This window comes from Ischnura elegans, chromosome 2, assembly GCF_921293095.1.
Source record: "Ischnura elegans chromosome 2, ioIscEleg1.1, whole genome shotgun sequence".
NCBI classification, from domain to species: domain Eukaryota; kingdom Metazoa; phylum Arthropoda; class Insecta; order Odonata; family Coenagrionidae; genus Ischnura; species Ischnura elegans.
Window position 1 is genome coordinate 56,775,796 of NC_060247.1, and position 25,785 is coordinate 56,801,580.

The 25,785-nt window shown below is 36.1% G+C and overlaps 1 protein-coding gene across 1 annotated transcript; it reads right to left on the reverse strand.

Annotated features, from left to right (window-relative positions):
* Positions 1-4,188: 4,188 nt before the first annotated feature.
* Positions 4,189-25,671, reverse strand: LOC124153772 (cullin-4A). Its single transcript, XM_046527128.1, has 14 exons — positions 25,194-25,671; positions 24,732-24,905; positions 24,453-24,642; positions 24,146-24,334; positions 21,443-21,589; positions 20,865-21,051; positions 16,541-16,733; positions 16,146-16,282; positions 15,582-15,746; positions 14,124-14,351; positions 7,305-7,412; positions 6,259-6,429; positions 5,746-5,898; positions 4,189-5,083 (listed from the first exon to the last, which is right to left on the reverse strand). Exons 1-14 carry the CDS (start codon positions 25,441-25,443, stop codon positions 4,988-4,990), a joined length of 2,388 nt encoding a protein of 795 aa, XP_046383084.1. The 5' UTR covers positions 25,444-25,671; the 3' UTR covers positions 4,189-4,987.
* Between the last annotated feature and the right edge of the window lie 114 nt (positions 25,672-25,785).

A 25,785-nucleotide genomic window follows, 5' to 3' on the forward strand; every position in this document is an offset into this window, starting at 1 on the left:
TCCTAAACGTTTACTTCATCTTCATGCTGTTTCGGTCGTAATGACACAAGAATGAGTCACTAATTTGGCCTCTCATAGCTCGCCGTTGGTCACAGCTACTTTGGTGCCTCGTATATGACGTGACCAACTAGATGTTCATAGCCGAATGCACATGAAAACTAAAGGATCCAAGTGTTAAAGCGAAAGGAAAAAGACATTAGGCACAATGGAGGAATTCATCGAAAAATCCACTGCAGGGAACGTGTTAAATATCATGGAGCATCCACATTTTACATGATGTAACCTAATCTGACATTGATCTTAGACCTCCTAACAATATTGATTCATGATTTTAAGTTCTCGGTTAGCAGAGAATGAGGAAAGGTAGAGAGAAAGAAATCTGAAGAGCCAAAATTGCCGGACTGAATTTGAGGAGAAAGTATTCCTGACAGGTGCATTTAACTCTCGTCACCGAGGTTATGCTCTTCTTGAAATGTAGGGGAAGAGTCCCAGGGGGTCATATGCCTCCCTGAAATAAGGATGAGTCACTGCCAGATATGCTCACGAGTAGCGGTTCTTAGGAAGTCCTCAAAGCTGAAGTAATACTTTATGTAGAGTATAAAAATAAATGTCTCGTCACTCACAGCTCTAGAGGTGCTGTTCTCATTGAATTGACAGCAATATTTCAAGAAAAGCAAAACCATTATTTTTAGGGTGACTGCAGTGGCTATTGGATTGAGATGAGCTATAAATTGGCTACAGTGAAAATGTCTGAAGACGGTAAATTATGTCTATCCTCTTCACTATGATTGGCATTAGTATTTCCTGTTTTCAGGCATGCAGTGCCTTTTCGTGACATGAACGATTTCGTATCTTCTCAAATGTCTTCTGCTCTGATCTTTGTACCGGTCCGTTCCTGGGTTAACCCATTTATTCTGAATGTCGGCTATACCAGACAGGAATTTTCATACACATACGACCTAACATCGGGTATACCTGGCGTGAATTTTCCGATGTTAACAAACGAATCAGTTATACCAGTTTAGTCAGTCAGTTATAGTTCTTTGTTAATTCTGTGAGTTAGGAGTTTTTAAAGGATATGTATAAGAGTTATTTTTAAAAGACTTCTGGAATAAAAGTCTAAATACCTTGTGATTACCAACTTGTTATTATCAATGCTAGAAATCTGTTAAAATTCAGTAATAATTTTTAAAATGTTAGTCATTCTTCTATAAGTGTAAATTATAGAAAATCAAAAACAAAATTTATTTAAAAAAATCACTGCTAATGCAATAAGTTCACTGTGGTATCATGCTAAAAACGGGTTGTGAGGCTCTAATCCAGTGGCTGTGGTAATGTCTGGGCACCCTACGGAGGTGTGTTCCAAATCCGAGGGATGAAAATACCAAGGCAGCTTCTCTCCAAAAAATATCTCCATACAGAGAGGTTTAAAATATCCTCATGCTATCTGCAGCACAGAAGATATTATCCTTTAGTTGATGCAAGCAGAAAAGGGTTGATTCCAAATTGTTCGACTTTGAAAAGTGAGTAGAGAAGGGCTCTGCGAGGAGGTTCCATCAGTTGATCCACCCTGTTTCACTTGCATGGCTGAAATGTTCCCTCACAAGTCCAGTATCTAATATGTCTTTGACGTTAATAAAAAATAATAACTAAAACAAATTATGATGGCAGCTCTCAGGATTACTGTTCAGCTTTTAGCCATGAAGCTGTTCACTGAAGGAACTACACATTAGCCAAAATAAAAAAAATTCTCTGACCTATGAAAGTATAAACAAGAGTAGAGAACAACATTGCAGCAAGCATGCTAGAATAATCTAGGTGAGTCATTTGTGATATAGCTGGGGATATTTATAGCACAAGGCACACATTAAATTGCCGGCCTCGGTGGCGGCGGGGTAGCGTTCCCGCCTGCCAAACAAGAGGTCGCGGGTTCGAGTCCCGCCTGGGTAGGTTTCCCCGGTCCAGGGCATGGTCGTTTGTGTACGTTTACTTGTTAAATTTGTTGAACACCCCGGTGTAAAATGGCCAATGAGAGCTGTATCCGGTGGTTTGATAATAAAATAAAATAAACAATAGCTGTAACCAGAAGTGGATTTATGCTATACATAACGGAGATTACACAATAAGCAGAAAGAAAGAAACAAAGATGAAGCAATAATTGTGATAATATATAGGTACCAAAAAGGCAATTAGCGTAACTTTGACTCAACCAGTGCCACCATAGAAATTTAATAGATGGTTGGGTCATTTCAAATGCTCGAGTATTAAGCCTTTTCCATAATAGCTTGACATGAACGTGAAGCTGAAAACTTCGTCTCCTGTCCCAACAGATTGTTCACAGCTTACAAAAAGCTCAACTTTAAAAAAGGTATTAATAGATAAATTTTTAATTTCTCATTAAATACTACTCTTAAGTAATCTAAAATCGATTTCGCAAGTGATTTCTACCGTGAGAAGTGACTGAAGGAATATTTTTCTTTTTAGTTTGAATCAAAATAACATACTAGTCTGAATATACTCCCCCCATTTTTTTCCAAAAATTCTAATGGTAAAAGTAAAGAGGGGAACTATATTCAGATGCATTTTAAAAATTTTTCCCGAATCTGAAGCCTTGAAATTAGGGGGGCGGGACTATATTCGAAGAAATACGTTAATTGAAGTTGGTTGTCGTGAACAGGGCTTAAAGCCACAGAGCAATAAGGTAGACCAAACTTAAGGATGGTTAACCGGAGAACATTAAAAAAACCTTAAAATATGGCCATGAAATAAACAATGCCAGCCTGACTTAAAGAATTGAAGAACTGCTAGTCTGCAAAAAAGTAAACATTGATTCGGGATAAAGATCTTGTATCTCCTCATATTATTAACTGAATAAAATTTCACCAGGCTGTCAACTAGGTGAAGCAATATATAGCCGATTACTTACTGTATTTATCTGAATATAGTCTCCCCCTTTTTTTCCAAGATCGTCTATGGTAAAAGTAAAGGGGGGACTATATTCAAATGCATTTTTTTCCCAAAACTGAAGCCTCAAAATTAGGGGGGGACTATATTCTGAGAAATACAGCATGTAGCTAGGTCTCAGCCATTCTGTGCCATAAGATTAAGAGACACCTTGAAAAGATGGTTTCATGGGATCTCTTTATCCAGCTGGCAACCTGAAAAAATTTCCTCAGAACATAACAGGTTTTAAATGCAATTGCATACTTTGAAAGTTAATACCTGACAACTACATGCTTAAAGAGAAATTTAATTTTAATTAAAAGAAGTAAATTGCTGAAACCATTTTCATTGACTTTTACCTCGATTGATTTAATTATTTTACTGCCAGCAGGTCGTACTTTTGGACCTGGTTGGTTCTGCTAAAACTTCCACAGGCTGATACATTGGTTGAACTTTTTCCATATATAATTTGTTATTTTTATCTTTCTAAACATAATAGCCAACCTCCAAAGTTTTTGCATTGTCGTTAACCTCAAACATTTCTCCTGCATTAGAAAGAAATCCAGATGTATAGGTAAGGACCTCAAATCCGGAATCCAGAAACCCGGCAAACCATCTGGAATGTTTGAAAACTCCTCTGCATAGTGTGTTTCGACTAGCCACTTCGGGTTCACCACTCTCTGAGCCTTGTTCTGGGACGAGTAGGAAGTAGACACCTGCTATGAACATACGCTAACAACCTAGGCAGGGAAACATAGGGATCTCAAATATCGAGCGCAAGAGCCTGAATGCATTTATAAATTAATTAATTAACTAAATATACCATGAAGACCAGTAATCCTGAAAAACCGGAAATCCAGAAACCCTTTGGTCCCAAGTTTTCCGGATTTGAGGTCTTCAGCTGTATTAAATAAAAATAAGAACTAGAAGTAATTACGATTCTGGAATTTAGTCAACTTCCTGAAAACAGACTTGGCAGACTTTGAGTATCCCACTCAAAATGGACAGGCAGTAAAAGGGTTAAGAAAAAATCTACAAAACATAACCATTAGGAAACAATTAGGAAATGCTCTTCTCGGATCATTGTAAAAGAAAAGGTCTTGAATTTGGAACACAAGGAATCTCAACGAAGAAAATAATGCATAGGCAAAAATATTTCCTCACCGTCATGAGAAAAAATGATTACCACTGGTACTCTTGGTGCTGAACTATTATAAATTTCAACAACTACAGTAACTGCTCCAATGACTTTCTAGTCTTCATTTTATTGATTGTCAAGTCTATGCAGGGCATAAAATCATCATCATTCAACAAAATGAATGTTTATCAATACCATTTCATTACATACACATCAGAAGTCCTCGTAGGGTAAAATAAACATAATTTAATCATATTGTTGGAAAAATAAGAGGATAGTGCAAGAAACATAATATGTACAGGGAAGTGGTAATAATACATGTTTTACAAAAATACTGAAAACATTAACATTAAAGAAATTCCAGAATTTATTAACAATACATGTTTCCACCATAGACCAATTGCCTGGGGTAGATATAATTAAATTTAGGGCTATGAGATTTTTTTACATTGTACAACACAATAGGGTTTCTCATATTTGAATTAGCATTCTTCTTTTAATATTTAGAATGGACTTACTAAAAGCGAAACCCTGTCTCCTCGCTTTCTCACTGGACGAGGTAATAAACATTTCACATGGAGTAAGAGGCAGAACGGAGACACAGCTGCCACTTCAAGGAGGGTTAAATTTCTGTCTTTTTCCCAAGGAAGACCATAATAGGCCATACACACCATACTTTTGCCCTGACCTTTGAGGGAGAACCTCCTGGCTTGAACCATGTGAGTCTTCGAAATCCAACCACGCCTTCTGTGAGTCCTCTTGAGTAATGTCACCAAGATAGCAACACAACAACACCTATTGGAGACATGAGACCCTGCCCCTCTTTAAGGCTGGTCTTATTTCACCCCACTGCGGTAAAATGGGCATAAGGTTGAGACATGTCAGTCTATTCCAAATTTTCACAGATTACGCCACATAGTTGTATTGGTTCGGGTTGTCCTTATCACGCTCCATGTAATCTCTATCTATGAGGGATTCAATTCTTTTCTTGAGGTCTGCCGGCTAGATTTCAAAAATAAAAAATAGCAGAGTTATCATTGTGATTGGCACCACTGAAGTACATGAAACTGTCTTATGCTTCAGGCTTCACTTTGCGGAATCACGGGACAATGGAATTTGCTTTGTATGTTCCACACTAATGCTTTAGTTTTGATCATCGTTTCGACAGTTATGTAATTTTCATGCTTTAAAAAACAACTGCTGAGTTAGTTGCACACAAATAATTTCTTTTTTCAATTCAACCCTGAAAATTAAATAACTGTCAAAACCATGGTCAGAAATAAATTTTTGGTGTGGAATGTACACAGCAAATTTTATTTTCCAAATAAATGAAAGTTGATTCAGAAACAGTAATCAAGGAAGAAACTATGTAAAATCATCACTTTTCCCCTTTACATTTCCCTTGATTGGTTCACATTACCACTCATTTTTTTACCCAAAATTTACGTATAATCAGATCAAGGTTAATATCAATTTAGCTTCATCATTGAATATAATCCCTAAAAGGCTTAACTAAAATCATAATAAAAACAGAATTGCCAAAGGAAATCAGTTGATCACCATGGGATCCCAAATATGTGTGAATGTCACTAAATTTTGATAAGAGTAGCTCAAACTATGAAATTTAAAGTGATAAGTAAAAGGTGAGGACCCTTGAGACTTACCTTCACAGGAAATTTAAGCTGATTATATAATTCACTAATGAGTAAATTATGACCTAATGCTTTCCTCATCTTCATAATGCGTACAATGGCAGCATCAATCTGGTATTGACGATCTTGAAACACTCTCTCTTCAGTAGCCTTCTGTTCTTCAGTCTGGAAAAAATAATTGAGATTTTGTTAATACAATAACAGATGAATACACAACTACCGGTAATTTCTCAAAAGTAGTTGGCTTAGTTAATACCATAATGGATAATAACGAAAAAATCCAAGAAATTACAAGGTATAAGACATGGACCATTATTCATCTGATGGCTAAAAATAATTAGCAGCAGGTATGGTCACCAAGTGAAATACAGCTTGAAAACAGTATACTTAAATATTACCACAAAATCTAGGAGTATATACTTGATATTTATCATGAAAATAATTAATTACTTCCATCAATTTAACGTTTATATAGTTGATAAATTGAGCACCAAAAATTCAATTATGAATGGTACTAATACTTACAGTTTCCTTCATTTGAATTTGATTGATTTTTATCCTGAAAAGCTTGTTTGTAAACTCCTTATTGAAGAGGAACCTGTCATTATCTTCAACATCCCTTCCTCGGGGCATCTTTTGCAAAACACGAGCTTTTCCACAAGCTAGAGACTGCAACGTACGTCTTAGTTCTCCATCCTGAAATATACATGAACTTAAGGTATAACCAAGCAATAGTTCTATCGTAATAAATAGCAGTAAGTGAAAATCAAAATCGAATTATCACTTCAAACCGGATACTGTTTTATCCAGAGCCACGAAAATATTATGCAGTAAAAGTTGGTTCTAATGGGGGCTGAAGATTTTGGGGCAATCACTCATAATCACCGATGACAATCAAAAATTGCTTTCTCCAGTTATTATAGCAGTAAAAAAATTGAGTTTTGCAGAGGACTCTCTTTTTAAAATTATAAAGAAGTTTTCCCTTTAACGAGATATAGCCATGGTCCAAACGAAAGGGGTATGTTAACAATTATCAAAAAAAGGATACAGCAAACTCCTGATTACCTGGATTAATGATGAGGAGAAAGGCATGAATAATAAAAAAAATGGTTATCCAAACTTTCGAGATAAGCAAGACCAACTTCATTGCAAGCGGACTCATTTCAGTATGCCTTCATTTAAAGTATGATGCTTTATATATGGCATATGGCAAAATGGTGGTAGGATGGCAAAAAGGCCTTTTTTTGATGTGGAATGGCTTCTGCTTCCCTAACAGGGGGGCTATGTTATAAGGAGGGCACAACTGTACTTGCAGGGAATACACAACTAGCAATTAAATTATATAATTAACACAATGTTAAATGGTCAAACAGCAATAAAAAATAATATCACAAGCACAGATCACTTTCACTCATAGATTAGATACAATTACAACATATGCCTGAATTCATAACTACAAAGCATGGGAAAAATCAAGCTAATCAAAATGACTGCTGCCAGCAATTTAAAAATTGAGAAAAAGCTGGCCCTCCTGAAATGGTGAAAAAAAATACAAGTAACACCATCTATACCTCAATTCCAGTGGCAGTTCCAATTTCCTCCAAGGAAAGCTCATCAACATCATTGAAAAGCAAGAGAACCAATGCTTGGAACAGTGACACTTGAAGCTCCTTCTTTCCCTAAAAAGGTAGAGTAATAATTGTGCAAATGAGTACAAATGTGTCACAATACTATGCACAAGTGCAATTGGCAACCATTTACTACTAATCAGATACAATAGATAATTTTTTTCCAATTACTTGTATCATTTAATTATCATACATAACAAATTTTATTCATAATCAACTTTCTGGTAACTATTTACGTATAAGAATAATGTTATTCAGTTTTTTATTGAAATACATATTAGTGTTTCATTTATCTTGCATGAATGACTTCAATCATCCTAGGCCTGATATTCTACATTTACATCGCACAATCTAATATGCATGAAAGTTTATGAAATAGAAGATTAAAAAAACCATGGAGAGTTAATGGTGGTCAATGGGGAAGAGCACTAAGCTTCAGGTATAAGGGTCCTAGGTTCAATACCCACAAGAAATTTTGGAGACCTTCAAACAAAAATCCTCCTAGTGTGAGGTGTATCTGGCGAAGAATCTGGCTTCCTACCCTGAATAAGAGGTAGTCACATGGCTTTCGCTTAGTCTGGTGTAAGCACATCCTCACTCATCAAAAAAAACTTAGGGGGACTTCTACAAACTTATCACTGTACGTGGTAGAACTTTGCCAATGGTGCTCCACCATATAGAACTCTCTCACTACTAAAAAGCTATTAAAGCAGACCACTGGCCAGTGGCACACCTCGACTAGGAGGTTGGTGACACTCCATGGCCAGCCATCTTGGCTTTGAGACTGCCGGGTAAAGTTTCCATCATGGTAGACAATCTTCGAGACAAAATATCTGACAAAACAGGCTCAGAGGTGTCATGTTTAGTGTTTTTTTCAATATAAACATTTGAGAAAATGCAAGGAATGTGTAATTAGAGCAGCTGGACACCTTAACTTTTATCGTAAATAACATTTGTATGACAGCCAGACACGTACATTAGAAATACATTGTTACTGTAAGTTGATTTTTCAGGCACGTTTACGCAATGAATTTTTCGGAACCAAGTTATAACTAGTGTGTCACAAGTCATGACATATATGTAAATGCTGCTCCCTAGGGGCTTTTCTCTTGAGATTTTAAGCATCAGTCTAGCGTTGCGTAAACTTGCACTAAGAATGGAGCAAGTTTATGCAACAAACTTGGATCTAAAAACTTTTTTTAATTGTTAAAAACATATAGAGGCAAACAACTGAATGCATAAAATTTTGACTTTATTAAATGCTTTATAAAATCATAAGGTCTATAATTTCCTAAATTAAAACATGAAAATTAAAAATTTCATAGCAAAAAATCCTCATATAAGTGCCTCAGTCTACCCTATATAGATTGAATAAAGAAAACATCTTTCTAACAAGCCAATGTAATTCTTATTTTTGAAGTATTTTGAAATTTTTCTCATTTTATAATAATAATAATAATAATAATAATAATTTATTCTTCCATGCATACATTTTTTTTTTTTTTTTTTTTACAGACTATTACATCCATTCAAGGAAGTAAGGTAGCCCATAAGGCAATAAGCCTGTGTTTGGGCTAACTTCAATTTTCATAAATTGCGGAAATGATAACACATACAACCAAAATACACAATACCTTGAGAAAAAAATACATGTGCATAATAATATAATAACAGAGCTGACATTAAGATGAGATACAACTTATAATGTACAACACAATTACATATTACAATAAGGCAAAAATTATTAAAATCAGTATAGGTAGCTGTTCTTGATTTTTAAATGGTGTACCTAAACTTTCCATTGATAACTAAGCGGTACGAATTTTGCCGGGTCAGCTAGTATTACATAAAGTGAAAGCTCAAGAGGCAGAATGGCTTACCTTAAAAACTATAGAGATAATGAGTAAGTGTAATATGCTTCCATAGGTCAGAGGAAAGTAAAGGACTGATGAACCTAATGCAATACTGACTTGCCAAAGGTACTGAAATGGGGAACTTGCATGAATTTTTTTTATTTCATAGGCGGACAGAAAATTATTTTCTGAATACAACAAAGAAAACCGCATGTAAATCTGAGTTTTCCTTCGGGAGATATTTAATGATAAATATAACGAATTTTAAAGCGCGGGAAAAACTACCTCACCCCCCAAGCCACTGCCGACGAAGCCTCGATGACGTCAAAGGTGCCTAAACATCACGCGGAGCTATTGTTGTGATCGTTTGTAATAGTTGCCAGTAGTTGTGAGAGCTTCGTTTGTTAGACGTGTTGATTATTTTATATTTAAAGATAAATATCCGACTATAGAGGCTTGGAAGCCATCGTATTTTGCATTATTTATCATATTAATATCTGAGTAAGGGCATAAAATATAAAACTGCAGCAGTTAAACCAAAAATTTGATAATACCTAAATAACATCGTTGTAGGAGTCTGAGCCACGGCTATTGGAAGGGGGATACGTTAATTGTAAGTTGATGTTATCGACGGCATATCATTCATTTTAGTATGTAATTAGAACGATTTTGATGTTTACTAATGTCCGCTTAGCTTTTGTATACAATAACTTCATCCGATTATTCGTAGGTACCGGAGAATTCGTCGTTTAGGACTGTCTGTGCTTGTATTATGGGGTGAATTCCAGTCAATGCAACTTTTGCTCGCTGATTGGAGACATCTAGGAACATTTTTGTGCCAAAATAGTGTTATTTTCAACGTGACATCTCCCGTTAAGTTACTGCTAATAATCACAGTGCCAGTGGTTCTAATGCACAAAGTTTGACAAGGTTGAAAAATATCGGCCAAGAGTTATCAGTGTTCCATCGTGATTGAATTGTAAAAAGTGCTATTACGCTATCGATAAATGTCTAACAGTAGTGTAAAAATTGTCAGTGGCGTGCTAATCTCCGTTGTTCACCGTAGATATGACATTTCACGATCACGCTATTGAAATAAAAACTGTGTGTGAAGTTTGTTATTCCATTATTTCAACGAATAGTAGTGAGAAATGTCACCTGTGTCACTTGTGTGGGATAATTTAAGGGTTTAAATCAGTGAATAAATAGTTGTATTCATCATAACGAGTTCTGTTATTGTAAGTTGTACGTGATGAATATAAGAATGTGATAGTGACATCCAGTTTTTGATAAGAGTATTTGCCTATTTCCCACTATATTATTATGGTATATGCTAGTATATTGTTTATGGATTTACCTATATTATTGAAATAGGTTGTAGCTTGTGTGTGTGTTGGCAGCGGAACCGATTCGCGATCTCACATGTGGATTGTGTGCAGACTGCTTTGCTGTGAATTCGTACCGTAGGACGGATAGGACTACCTTCTTCGTCAATCCGGCGTTGCCAAATTCAACAGGCCAGCTTACTCTAATGTCAACAGCACAGCTTACGATCGTTATCCTCCAGTATTACAAGTTTCTTTTACAACTCGATTTGCCGCCGACGTATAGCAATAATTTGTCTTAACAAATTCCATGAGGGTCGTGGCATCAATTTTTGGTGTCCTAAAAAAAGGCTGGTGTCCTAACACCCCATGCCACACGCCTTTTAGGCGGCTTGCGGGGTATTATGTAGACGTAGATGAATTTCAGGTGTACTATTCGAACGAGTGGCAACGTTATCATCCATTTTTCTGATAACCAAAACACACGATGTGAAACGCTTGTACTTCATCATCCCGATGCCGCATTATTAATATCCCAAGTAATAATCTAGGCACAATAGCAATAGGAAAACTTGCCCAAGAATAACAGAACAAAATAAAGTGACGATGAGTGGCTAAATACTCCCTCAAAACAATTTTTACACCAATCGCTCAGCGTATTTCCCTACTCCCTACGGTTGTTTAGGCACCTATGACGTCACGCCTGGCCTCGGCAACGCTCTGGTGTCTTCGCGCAGTGGTCGGCTCAGAGAAATTTTTCTCGATTTTAAATGCAATTTTTTAATTTCTTTTGATGTTGAATGGAGAAACTGAAGGTATTTTTGCGAGCTAATGTATCCATTTGACTTATTCAAAATAGTTTTTAGAGCAATCTACGACCCATGCAAGTTCCTCATTCCACAAGGGTAACAAAGAAATGAAATCATCCCAAATATGATTAACAGGGCAATAAACCATTCATATAAAATTTCATTCTTCACCAAAGATGGAACTTTCATTGTAACTAAAAACAAGATATAAAGGTTATGGTTGAATAACTTGAAAGGATCACGAAGAATTACCACTTAAAGAAAAAAATGTTTTTGTAAGCAAGGTTTCTTGGAAGGGGAAATGCAATTGACAAGGGTACCAACAGAAACTTTGTTGACAGGACGCCAGATATTAGAGCAGAGCCTCCTGTATGTATTAGAGCAGAATAATGGGGATCATGAGAAATTAGTATGAGAATATGCAACAGGTGACCAAGATTGAGGTTAGTTAGAGGATTAGGAGGATGTGGTGGATGAGAAATAAAATGAACAACGTTGTACTTGAAATGCCTTTCAAGGAAAGAATTATAAGATACCGTATAAGCGTGTGTAAGATGTGCACCTCTATTTTGACCATCGGAGCTAAAGAAAAAAATTTTGCAGCATTTTTTTATCCTATTGCGCAGTGTTGCAGACGTATGCCTGGACTTTTGACAGTTATCAAATTTTCCTCTTTCAACACTAAAAATTAATGCGGAATTTTTTCAGCTAAATTTACACGATACGTATGGCATTCGGAGATAAGAAGGTATTCATTTGTAGACTTAACCTTATGATGCTTACTAGATATGGTCGGATCGGATACCTCAGATCCAAATATCCACCAATGTGCCCTTCACCTTATACTTCGGATCCAAATTTGTTGAATTGAATCTGAATCCAAAATTTTAAATCAATGCTTTCGTGAATGCAACATCACATTAGAATGAGTAGAAAGAGTTCCGATCCTCTCTTCGCATACGCTGTTGCTCTACGATGCTTGTCCTACTCACGAAAATTTTTGTTTAAATGCTCTCTTAGGGAGTATGGCAATAGAATTGCAGCCGAGGAAAATTTTTAGGCAAAACACGACAGGCACATAGCATGATAGTGCAGGCACAACAAATCTTCCCAAGAGATTGGACAACAATCGGGGTAATCTCAGCGCCATAGGATAATAACTACTTTGTAGATTTCACGGAACCACACTTGGCCCTCCATCAATGCCTTTTTTTTCCTTTCCGAGACCCCACTGACCATAAAGCACTTGCCTCAAAGGAAAATATCAAGTTACACGGGAACAATGGAAATGTGTTCCCTACCCCGTCTCACCAACTGACCTTTTTCGGTCTAGTAGCTTCAATTCTCCCAGTTTCTGGAGACCAAATACTTGGTGACTCACCTTCTGAGCTCGAAGATATCTCAATAGCTTTCGGCAGTTGTAAGATTTTATGACACGCCCGAGGTTCGAAAAAGAATGAGACCTAACGCAACGCATATCTGACAGCATTTAAGTTTTTTAAGCGTAGCATGAGCACATTCAAACAAGACGAGAAGGACTGGAAACTTCAGGCAACGCAAACTGTGTACATCACATTGCTGTACCTTTGCTCCTTCTCTTTGAAGACAACTACATCACATGCAAGATTGGATGTGATCTTCCCTTGCTACTTCGCTTGTAGCTTGAAAGACGGAGGGAACGCACTCCTTCCCCTCGACCTCTCCTTCAGCGCTATTCACTGATAAGCATTTCTGATTTCTTATATCCGCCATTTAGTCCAACAATGTACACACTTGTTTGAATTTTTTAAACAGCAGGTTTTGACACCAATATAATTTACAGTTGCAATAATCCTCATAATAGCGTCTGAAGATGATTTTTGAAAAATCAGGTCCTTCGCGTAATGGAAATTTCTCGGCAAGACAAATGTTGACTATTAACCAGGTATTGTCCTTCAAAACTAGGCGCTTCTCTACGTTTGATATGCAATTACTTTTTGCAGTATAAATGCTGCCGGATGCCCACTCGTGGCAGTAAATTTAGCAAGCCCTCCGGAGTGAAAAACCCCGCATGATCTTTTCCTTGTTCACCTCTGAGGTACCGACGTGATGGCTCGATGCTTAGGAGTAAGAAAAGCATGCTGGAACATTTTTAAAATACAACGTCACTGAGGGAGAAACTCCCCTGCCTGCCGCATGTTTTTGACCTAAGGTTTCAGATGACTGACTCACGCTGAAAGCCAAGGCTACCCAGTTCCCCTTGGACTTGAGACCGGTGATGGGGAGGGGTGGAAGATAAGTTTGTATAAGAGACGCACCCCCATTTCGGCGGCAATTTCTGGGAAAAAAAGTGCGCCTCTTACACGCGCTTGTACGGTATGTTTAAGAATTTGAAAGAGATAATTGTTGAAGCAGCATAAAAGTACAAAGGAAGAAAATCCTTATTAATGAAAAGATAAATGGGATGAGATAGGAGAAAGAGAATTGGGAAGAAGACATGAAATAAGTAGAAGAAAGTGAAGCAGGATATTTCCCTAGATGAAGAATTTGTGTTAGAACATACAGTAAGGACACAATTTATAAATAACATAGCCTGTGGGATAATTCTGCTTTTACCAAAACTCACAGTAAACCACTTCTTTTATAACTGTAAAACTATATTCATGTCTTCTCTACCCATTGAATTCTAAGTAGTGTCTCTAGCTACATATTAATTTGTAATCCAAAAATTACAGGATACTTTTTTCTAAAACCAAACCAATTCATTACTTCCCACCAAAATTATAGGATACTTGCCATTGGGAAAACAGCTCGGAGAACACAGTGACCTAGGGTTGGCTGCCACTGCAGTTTTCGTCCACCATGCTTTCCCAAATAAAACTTATTAAAAACATCTTGATGATGGACCATTTCAGCTGGTGGTGTGACTTCAACAACAGGATAAGTGGGCCAGTAACCCATTGTTAGGATGTTTACAGTCAAATCTGTGCTAGGTGCAGGTGGGTTGCGAAGATTTGCAACGTACTGTGGAAAGAATATCGAGGAATCAGTGCTTTGCTGGGCAAATTAACCATGCACAAGGTCATTGAATCAACCCTTCACCTATGTTTGAATTTCTCTATAGCCAATTGAACAGAAACAATACACATATTCTTTCAATCCACAGAGAAGAGCTCTAGTATCCACAGTTCATTCAAGGAGCAAAGATTGCCCAGACACTTTGGAACATGAACAAAGAAAAGGCACACAAACTCCACAGCCAAACTATTGTCCCATGAGAAAATTTCAAATACTACTACGTGTGATACCTACAACATGAAGTCACCAGTTGCAATACTGGCCAAACTGGTATCAACAAGATAGCCAATACACACAGTGAGAACTCTAAAAATAGGGAGAAATCCAACATCTGCTTGCCGGAAATCTCAGGAATGATGCACTGACTTTAATTGGTGGATGTATCAGTGGATTGAATTTAAATACTTTAAGATTTTCAAAAAGTAATAAACATACAATGCTGCCCACCAGGCCCATAGCAAAAAATAAAAACATGAAACTCCACTATGTATGAAAATGACGGGGAAATGAACTGATTAAAAGCTATGAAATTTACCTCTAACATTGACGTGCATTGGAACTGTAACTAATTGAATACAACTTCTCTCAGGAATCGCTGCATGTTTACTCTTAAAATTTAACTGTACCCTCAGTAGCCTGAAATTTTATACATGTAATTCACAATTTTTGGGAAGAAGCACACAGCCCAAAAACAAGGCCTCTTATACAGGGGGATAAGGTACATACACAAAAATATTAGGGAAATGCAATTTCTCGGCCTATTACTAAAATTTCTAAATGCAGCTGGAGCTTACTTTCACACCAAAGACGAATGATATTTAACAAAAATACTTATGAGTTAAAACTGCTTTGTTTAAAAATGTATGGCTAACTGTGATTATTTCCAATTCCCAGACTTCAGACAGGAAATAAAATGGAGGGTCCAGAAAAAGAAGATTTCTGGACACCCCGCATTCATCCCACAATGCACTTATTATATAAAACCTCCTCTTGCAGGATAGACACCTGTTTCATTCAAGCAAACAATAACCATATATTAGTATGCATTACTTTCATGGAGATTTTCCCGCAAAATGAGAGCATGAAAGAGCTTCTTTCTAAAAGGTTTTCTCAAAAGCTTGAAGAAAGAGGCAAATAATCTGTGTGAAGACAGACAATTTAAAACCATGATCTTACCTGCCGGAAAGCAATGTTAATATCTTTACTGAGTTCCATATCCTTAAACATTCCTTCGAGTTTTGAAGTGAAACCACCACCACATTCCTGTTTCAACTTTGACAACATGCTTTTTTCAGCATCCACACTGGCAGATTTTCCTACTAAAAGGCGTTTGGCCAAATCCTAAAGAATAAATGTCAATACAAGACAAATGTAATATTAGAAAATCAATAATGAAGATGATAATTATCAAAAACTGACTGCATTTATTTCTATGATATCCAAAGCTTGCAATGAACTATGACACTGAAATCTCATTTCATTTTTCAACAAATTGCACTATGGTAAACTTAATGCATATGGATATTTGATTTGAAGAACATTAAACTTAATATTGTAACATCAGGTGAAAAAAATCAAAGAATAAATTTCCATTTGAATGCCTTGAAATTTACCAAATGATAAAAAATTGTCTCATTCTTCAAACCAATAGCTTATCAGGAACAGAATTAAAATGAAAGACCAAGTAAAATAATTTACTATGCTTCCATTGTGATAGAAAATTTTTCTCATAAACACTACCTTCTTATAGAACGCTTCAAATACATCCTTTCCATGGATGAAGCGGAAGAGAACCATTATTTTATCTAAAAGCTTTTCAAGTTCCTCTTCTGTAGCCTCCTTGTTTCCAGCTCTCAGCTTAGAATCTACAAATTTGGCTATATCAAGAAAAATGAACAAAATTATCCTTTAAGTTACACTCACATTTTTGAAATGTAAAATCAAAGAAGGAAAAATTTAGGATTCACAAGTTGCAAAAAGAAATTTAACCACATTAATATTTAAATTACTCATAAAAATTGATTGAAGGGGATGAAAATATTTATAAAAATAATACACCACAAAACATTACATGCATTAAAATCCAGATTAGAAATACATTATTGAAAAATTTATAATGCACAATAAATATTTACCTATTAATTCAGCAGGCTTGTTGGCTCGTTGATTAATGAAGTATTCAAAAGCTTCCTTCAGGCTGTTAGTAAATTTTTCATTCTTATGGAAACATGTAATGACAACATTATCCATTTTATCTTTAAAATCCAGGAGCTCTTGAACCATAGTTTTATCTTTTTCTGGATCTATAACAATTGTTCGCCCTTTTTTCTGGAAATGATAAAATTCATAAGCAAAGATAAAAAATAAGACAAGCTGAAGTTATTATGTATTAATAAAAAAAATATTAGTTGTCCTCAGTTATGAAATTCAAAATTCCGCTCAGGAGAAACTAAAAGTGATTACAACTGATTGATGTATATTCATTTTTTGATTATACAGTACAAGTCCATCATAACAAGTACTGTCTATAGCAAGGTTAGCATTAGACAGAGTAATTTTTTCATGTCCGTTGGTCCATTTAGAAAAGCATTATGAGTCCACTTCATTGCATATGTCAACCTGGATGTATGACTCTCAGGATGACTCAATGCCTCACTTCGACCACAAAATGGTTGCAAGCTTATTTCAGGCATTTCACCAATGTAAGAAATAAAAAATGAAACTTAATCACCTCCTTTTAGAAGTTATTAATATTATTGTACTATATGTCATATTTCCTAGGCTGGGGACCACCATGAAGCTAGGTGCAGGTGAAAATGATATCATACCCAAGTGTCCAGCACATTGCAACACTGTACTTCTAATAATTACATGATGATTAATGATGGGGTGATTATCCATATTTTAAGAGACTTTTGAGCCTTCTCCCAATAATCCACATGCATTATGTGTGGCGAACCCTCACTGCCAACTTGATGCCGGATAAGTAAGTTGGGGCTCAGCCTCTGCAATATGGCGACTGCCCAGATGGGGATGGATGGCCCCAAGGCAGCACCAGATAGTACAGTGCGTGACTTCTAATCTTCTTCCCATCCAGGATAATTTTGCATACCTCAAATATTACCCAAAAGATACTTGAAGCTGGCTGAGGGGATTTTTATTCTGTGATACCTTGAGACTGGGAATGTTCAGTGATTATTTGATGAGTTAAACATGGAATGACATACTGTCGGTGGGATAATAGAGTGGGAAGGAAAATAATCTGTGGCAAGTACAGGAGTTTTGATAGATAAATAAGGACTACACTGTCGAGATTTTTTGGCCAGATTTACTCTCAAGTGAGCATTCAAGTACATAATGTAATATATTCAAACATAACCTTTTAGCAGTTTACACCTAATATCCTTGGAATAACAGAATAAAAATCTAAGCAAGATCAAAGGAGATCTAGTCCAAATGAGATTGGGAAAGGGCAATAATCCACCAAAGCTAACGGGTGTATGGATGTCTCTTTAACCAAGATGGTCTGACAATGGCAAAGTGAGCACCCCAACTTTGAAATTTCTCCATGAATGCCTCAGCTCTGTAGACACTATGCTTGAGTGCTCGTTCATTTATCAGAGAGGCCTTGTTGACCATTAAACGCCAGAGAACTCAACTGATGGTCAGTAATTCAAATACAAATTAGTTCTATGATATAATAATAATAATTTGTCTTTATTATACAAGCAAATTTAGGACAGAGTTGTCCTCTCTTACAATTAACTTGTTAGACATTCACAAACATCCATGCCCTGGATGGTAGCCAAGCCACCCAGGCGGGATTCGAACCCGCGACCTCTAGGTTGGCAGTCGGGGACTTTACCCCGGCGCCACCGAGGCCGGCCGAGATATCACTGGTAAGATGATAGATAATCCAAAAGCCCCTACGTAGAGCTCAATTGACTTCTCTATTCTTGGAGCCCGAGTATATACTATGTAGTTGCCTTCTCTCATGATCATTGAGAGTTCTGAGGGAGGAAGAATTTGATACTTAACCAGGGAATATTGGGCGTATTCTAGGGGAGTGAGACATGGAATTGCCCAGGAATGTGATCACTCAATGGAGGTTCAATTTGCAACAAGAACTCATTGCTGATCATCAGGAGTTCAGATAGTTGTGCTAGGATACCAGCAGATGGTTAATAAACATTTTAACAGCCCCATCATAGCACTCAGTCAAATTTTTTCTGACAGGGCGTCTGCAATATTCAATGTACTGATATACTTTTGTGCTTGTCAATGTTGCTGATGCAATGTACACGAAAAAACTGATTGATTATTGATAGATTGATCAATACCAGTGCACAAAAAATCGAATTTTGTCTTTTTCCTCTCTGATAACCGACTTATCGGATAATTTTCTAGATTTATTTCTTGTTCATACACAATTATTTTTTTAAATTACCACTGAAATATTGGTGCTATTACTTCTGGAAATAAAAATGGGTAAATAACTTAAATATACTTCTCTCCGTGCCATTAAAGCAAAGATGCAATTTTCAACACATTGGCTGTGACAAGTTTGTATTTTAATAAGTAATTTTTCATGGATCTTTATCATTCCTTTTAACGAACTTCTTATGTAGTTTTATGCTATTTATTTCGTACGCCTCTAAATCATGGATGCAGATTGATGTCAGTCATCCGAATTTATCTAATTTACATAGTTAAGCTCCCAAAGGAGAGGTTAAAGGGGACCACTGGCCTGGAATATATTTGATTTGATTGCTTTAACTTGAGAACTGATATCTAGATCCTTAGGTGCGACAATTTTTAAACATTAACCATGTAAAGTAGAATCTCATTAATACGAACGTTATTTCGAAGAAAATCGTTGATTACGACAAAAAGACCAATCCAATCTATAGTAAAAAAAAAAAAAAACACTATTACAAAATTACAAACTTCAGTCCCGGTCCCAGCGGCTACAAAAAGAAATTTATTACGAAGTTCCACGAACAAGCAACGGCATTTAGGAGGATATAAACTGCACTACGTTATAATCATTGCATGGAGTTTATGCTCTCCTTGTGCACTGTGCCCAAGAACAACAATTATGATTCTTTCTTATGTACTTTAGTACGTTTAGATATGTACTTTAGTATGCATGCAACATCATAAAATAAGCTTCATTCCGGTGGAATCATGGTGTCCCACTCATTATCGCACGTAAATTGGATGAACATTAAGTCCTCTTATTGCAAACAATCAATTTACAAACTTTCAGAGATAAGAGCCGTCGAAAATTCAAGCGTGCCTGATATTTCAAATTTGGTGTCTTTAAAGTAGGCCGATGCGATGCGGTTTAGCGTAGAGGAATTTGCACTTTGGGCATAACCTGAACAAAGTATCATTTAACTCTTCAGCATTTCACCCGTTCTACCTTCCCGTGGAGAGTGATTTTTTTCGGCTCCAGCTGCATCACACGCGCAGCTAAATTAGCTCATCACAATCGAGAGTTGACATACAATTGTAAAGCAGTGTTGCATTCTGCAGGATAACCATACATTTCGATGCCTTGCATGGGTTTAAGACGAACTGACAAACTACGAAAAAGGTTTAATAAAACCAAACGAATGTTCTCATTTTTATATATTTGTGTGTAATTTAATGTAAATTATACACATGACTCTGAGGCTGTTCCGCAGTGCGACTATAAGGGATATTGAAGAGACAAGAAATTTTGACGAAGTATGGCTCACTGCCATGATTCCTAAAAGAAATGTTCATACAAACTTCGTTATTACGAAACTCTGGTTTTTCGGTCCCGTGAACTTCGTAATAACTAGAGTCTACTGAAGTATATCAAATAAAATCCTATAATCCATAGACTTACAAGTATATCCATGAGTTGATGAAGGTGTATGTGCAATTCAAACAATTTCATCATTTATAAAATAGGAACTAATTTATTCTCACATTGAAATGACAAAAATTAACCATTTCCCATTTGTGGATTGAGCACTAATAAACACACAGTAATGGGCTCCAACCATGAGTGAAAAGCATACGTGCAGTTTCCCATTGGAGTAGTTCTTACCTTCCTAGAGTTTTCTCATGACAAATGTAATAAATAAAGCATTTAAACAGCTGTAGGAACCTTAGAACTACTTCTGTGGCAAGCACACTTCACTTCTGCCTTTTACTTACAGTTGGACCCCATGAATGTCTGTTTCTGAATGATCAACCTACTAATGAGAAATGCTTAATTTTTGCTATTTCAACATGGACATAAATTGGGTTGCATTTAATAGATTGTATTATGGGGAGAAACTCAGTTTTATACATGTTAATGCCTATATAATAGAACAAGCTAATACATGAAAGCTACAATTTCTTGTAACTTCAAGAAAAGTATATTTACAGAGTAGATGAACTTCATCAGCACAGCTTGTTGATTTTACAACCGTCACTAACCTTTATGAATGCATTGAAATTGAGGCAGAGCTCTGTAAGGCCATTCTTCACACGAGAGAATAGAGAATACATGAGTGATAAATCATGAATACGATTTCCCTCAAGCAAAGAATCCATGCCTTTCTGCAAGATACTCGTAAGATGCTCACTAAGTAGTTGTCTTTCCACAGTGTGCACTAAAGGCCACCTGAAATTAAAAGACCACAGCTCAAATTAGACCAATATAAGGATTACTCGTACATAATAATGCTGAAGTTAAATATCTTATTCTCCCTTAATTTTGGAGAACTATTAGATAAATAAATCATAATATCCTCATCTGAATCCCTTTCCAACAATTGTGTACATCCACCAGCTAGTAGGAGGTTGAAAAATAAATTGTATTGGTAGTAATTTAGGCAGCACTTTTCAAAGAATGCGATAACTAATAATGTTAATAATGTGTGATTAAAAAGGCAATAATTTCTTTTGAGAATCACATTTACAGTATTTCATTAGCCCTGAATAATCATAATATTACACAATTTTAGATCATAGTTGGAGAAACAACAAACTTGATATTCCTTTAAAGCTCATACTTAGTGGTAGGATCAAGGTAGTGCAACAGGCGTTCATTTTCTTCTGCTAATCGTCCATCGACATGTGCTAAATATTCAGGAACATCTGTTTCCTGCATCATGGTCTGTCCTTCGGCAGCATACAACCGCTCTGTTGCAGCAAGGAACCTGAAAGAGAAGAATTTTTTACTAATGCATAGCAGAAATGAAGTATGGGAGAACTGTAATAAATGGCAAAAACAAAGAGACAGCACATCAACAGAATAAGACTAAACTTTTTGAGTGAAGGTTTTCATGTTAAGCATTGCTACTAATACAATAATTGCTAGCAAATAAATTTTTCTCTAACAGCAGCACAAGAACCAGTTGTCTTCTTGCTTTTGCAGAGGTTGCACTTCTAAATGAAGAGGCCTTTAAAGCTGAATTTCGGGTTACTTTAAAATATTTTTCAGATATGATCACAAGGCAGTTATTCTAACCTCTCTGTTACTTGTGATAGTTTACAACACCAGTAAAGAGGGTTTCCTAACTGCTCAATTCACTGCAAAATTACACTTTGGACTTTGAAACTGACCCTAAATTATGTATGTACATAAAATTCATTTACATCATGCATTCCATCCCTCAATTATAATATTTCTAAAAAAATGCTTGTTAATGAATATCTTTTTGAATGGAGCTAACTCATCTATATAAATTTCTTTCCCTCAACAAACTCTGCTATTGGTAAAAAATCAGAAATACATATAACAGTACACAGGATAAATAATTCTCACAATTATACTGAATGATGGAGGTAAAACTCAATCAGTCATCGTAGATTACAAGGGCCTAATTATGACAGCAGTCAAAATGAGAGCATGAGGGAATAACTGGAGGAGGATAGCAGAACATCCTTTATTTTTATTAACTAAACTGAAATACAATTATTATCTGGTGGATAAGAACTTAAAATAATTTCCTGGGATTTTGCCGGCCATTCTCAAATAGAGGATAAATATTGTCCAATAATATTAAAAATATAATACACCTGAGTTTAAAAGGGGTATTACTAGACAAGTGATAACGGGAGAAGTATCAATTCTATTTGATATATTGGCCAATATTTGTCGTATCTGCAGCATTGGTATCATAGACTTAAGACAATGAATAAAGAAAAATTATCAATCTAATAAATTATTACCTCTCCAGTTTTAGATAATTTCAGTATCCCCAATTTATACAGTGAAATGGGAAATCATTCTATAAGACGAAGAAGCTTTCGCTTGAGTGAGGGCAGAGAAGCCTTTACCTTTCGTCAATCCTGAGCAACTGATTATTGCCTAAAAAAGGCACAACTGAGTGCATTCAACTAGATACAGATTCATTTGATAAAGGGTTACATACAGTAGGACATGGCAGGCTTAAATTTTGTGACCTGTGGTTATCTAAAGAGGAACTTCTAAGGTACACCTTGAAGGCAAGATTAATAGATTTGAGGGCCGGTAGTAAGTACAGGCAGAGAGGCCCCAAGGGAGAGCATTATCAGGCAACAAACGAGAGAGATATTTTTATCACGCAGGACACATTTACTTTTCTAATCAGATTTGAACCAGGGATACTTTATTAAGATGTCAAATGCTCTACCCACCTCACTCTATGAAAACACTTTACCCCAGCAGGTCCTTTTGTGCTATTTCAAACTCCCATTGTGTTAGCATCAAATGCTATGGTTATTTAACAAAGTTATACTAGTTCAAAGCGATTTAATAAAAAAAAACAAAAATTGTATCCAAGATGAAGAAAACAAACAAGATAACTTTTTAAAATCTAGAAATTTTGGTGTTAATTACAACATAAGACCCCAGTATTCTAAAATCATACTTAGTGACCACTTATCCTTGTGTCACCTCATTAGATTTTAGGATATTGGTTAAAAACAAATGAGTAACTAACAAGATGATGGTTAAAAAATAACCCAATGGCATAAAATTTTGGATATGAAATATATGCTGAACATGAAAAAAATACCACTTACTGACAAGCAAGATAATTAAACCTTAAAATGGAATTCATATTATTCTGCTTTAGCAATATTTTCACCATCTTGCTTTGCCTCAAATAACAATCTCCCCCTAAGTTATTTATAAATCTGAACCCAGGAACACCCGTAACATCAGGAATGATTAACTTTTATAACCTCACCAGGGGAACTACAAATGAGAGAAATTCCCAATATCATTATGATAAAAAAATTGTTTCTTGGGCCAGCATAAGACACACTTCACCCCCCTGTGTTACATCACAATTATTCTGTCCCAGTTCCTATCTAAAGAGAATGAGTCCACCCACAGTGACCTTTCATGAAAATATAGGTTTTCTGAAACTATCCATAACTAACTGGTTACAATGGTACATTTCCAATATTGAACATCCCATTTTATGATTCAAATTGAATGGAATGAAAATAAATTTATTCTCCTTGGCTTGGCAAAAACTACAATACTCAATTCGGAAAATAAGGGCATTTCAAAGACAGAATTAATTTCACTACCAACATTACGTGATGGTTGAGTATCATCTGTCAGTATCTCAGTGTTAACAATGTGAGAAACATCAATCTTGAGTTCCTAGTGGAGCTCAGAGTCACAAATGCCATCCACGAATACATAGAATCATTCATGAAAGTCATGGGAAACAACAACCCACAGAAAAATTCTGTAATAAAAAATGTGATGGACTTACTTGGTCTCAAAGGCCTCTCTGTAGATTTGAAGATCTGACAGCATACGTAAAAGGGATTTGAGCAATGTACGGTCGACGGTATCTCCTCGACGCTCCCTTTCTATGAGTAAAAGTAATCCTTCTACAGTCCTGGTCTGCACCAATTGATTTAAGATGATGTGATGACCAAATAGATCAAGGCCCATGTCCCTGTAAAACATGTTAGTTCAGTACAGGCTAATTGCAATATTTCATGAGCTCACAGAAGTAGCTATTGCTAATTTCATTATAAATGAGTATTTCCAAAGTAACATCCATTACAGCTTACCATATAGAATGTATGGTTGGATTTTGGAGGACGTAGGTCCTGTCTAAGTACAGAAAAATACTGCGAATCATTATCATTTGACGGCAATGAGCCAGCCAACACTCATTCATTTTCTTAAGAAAAATTATTCTATCCATAGATTCGGTCAAGAACTGCTCTATATTTGCCTTCACGTGCATTTCTGTTAGCTCTGAAAAAACAAGAAAAAAGTATATATCTTGTACTATCAAACGTTTCAATGTAATAGATGCCAAGGTGAATTCTACATTTGTTAACAACCATTGAGCTTTGTGTACAGTTGCGAGGCCATCTTATGATTGCACATATTCTCAACCGCTTGATACAATTCTTCCAAACTGTAACCTATAGACTTGGATGTCTGGATGGCTATCACTGCTTCCTTGAGTTTATCCCATGTTTGCTCTTGGTAGTTTTCCGGAAGTTTCGGTTTTTCTGTTAAAATTGAGATACAATTAACCAAATATTAGTCTCTGGTACTCTACGTGCCTTCAGACTACCGGCAAAGGATAATAGGATTAAATACTGACACCGATACTGAACGAGGGCATTAATGCAACCACAATTAGGCATGAACCCGTGCAAAATGCATAATCTCCTCAGATAAAGCCAGTGATAAAATTTTCTGATCTAGAAAACTTAGATTTATTGAAACCAGTAAATGTAAACAAAGGAGGCACGTCAAAACAATTAACCTAAGAATTTGTAGGGGAGACAATTTACCTTTAAAATTTTTAATAACTAGCTTCTTCGCAGAACCGGGTTTGGCATTTACTATTGTAGAATTTTTGCTTACGCCGTTGGGATTAGATAATGCAGAGAAGTTGGGTCTTTTCTGGCTTGTGTCTGTCATTGCTTCCTTCTTCAATTTCTTGTTTAGAATGTTTTCGTCCGCTTCACAAAGAGAGTTCCTTTTTCTGTAACGCTCTTTGGATAAGTCCTTGAGCCTTGCAAAATTAATAGGGCTTGACATAGGATAGCATGACAAGGCCTCGGCCTACCGATAATTATACTTTAAAAATAAATATACTTTTCAACTAACAATAAGGACCATTTAATTCCACTACTTCACGGCATATGGGCTAAATCTCCCGTGAATGGCGTGATCTAACGAGACTCGAACTATTTAGCTAGTATGAAAAATTTTGATCCATATCGTGATATAATGCGCATGCAAGGAAATTTGAAAATGTATCATTTGCGACAGAATTTGAGGAGATATAAAAAATAAATGCCTGAGTTGCGTAAAAAAACGTGTCAAAGTCGCCACCTTCATGATATATACAACTTTCATCAGAGTTTAGGCAGCAGTATA

Bases quoted from the DNA above. Each gene is read 5' to 3' on its own strand.
- LOC124153772 (XM_046527128.1), bottom strand. From the start codon at position 25,443: ATGTCAAGCCCTATTAATTTTGCAAGGCTCAAGGACTTATCCAAAGAG. The intron at 24,906-25,193 runs GTAAATTGTCTC...CAATTTTAACAG, and splicing joins AGTTATTAAAAATTTTAAAG to AAAAACCGAAACTTCCGGAA. The intron at 15,747-16,145 runs GTAGTGTTTATG...TTTATTCTTTAG, and splicing joins TTGAAGCGTTCTATAAGAAG to GATTTGGCCAAACGCCTTTT.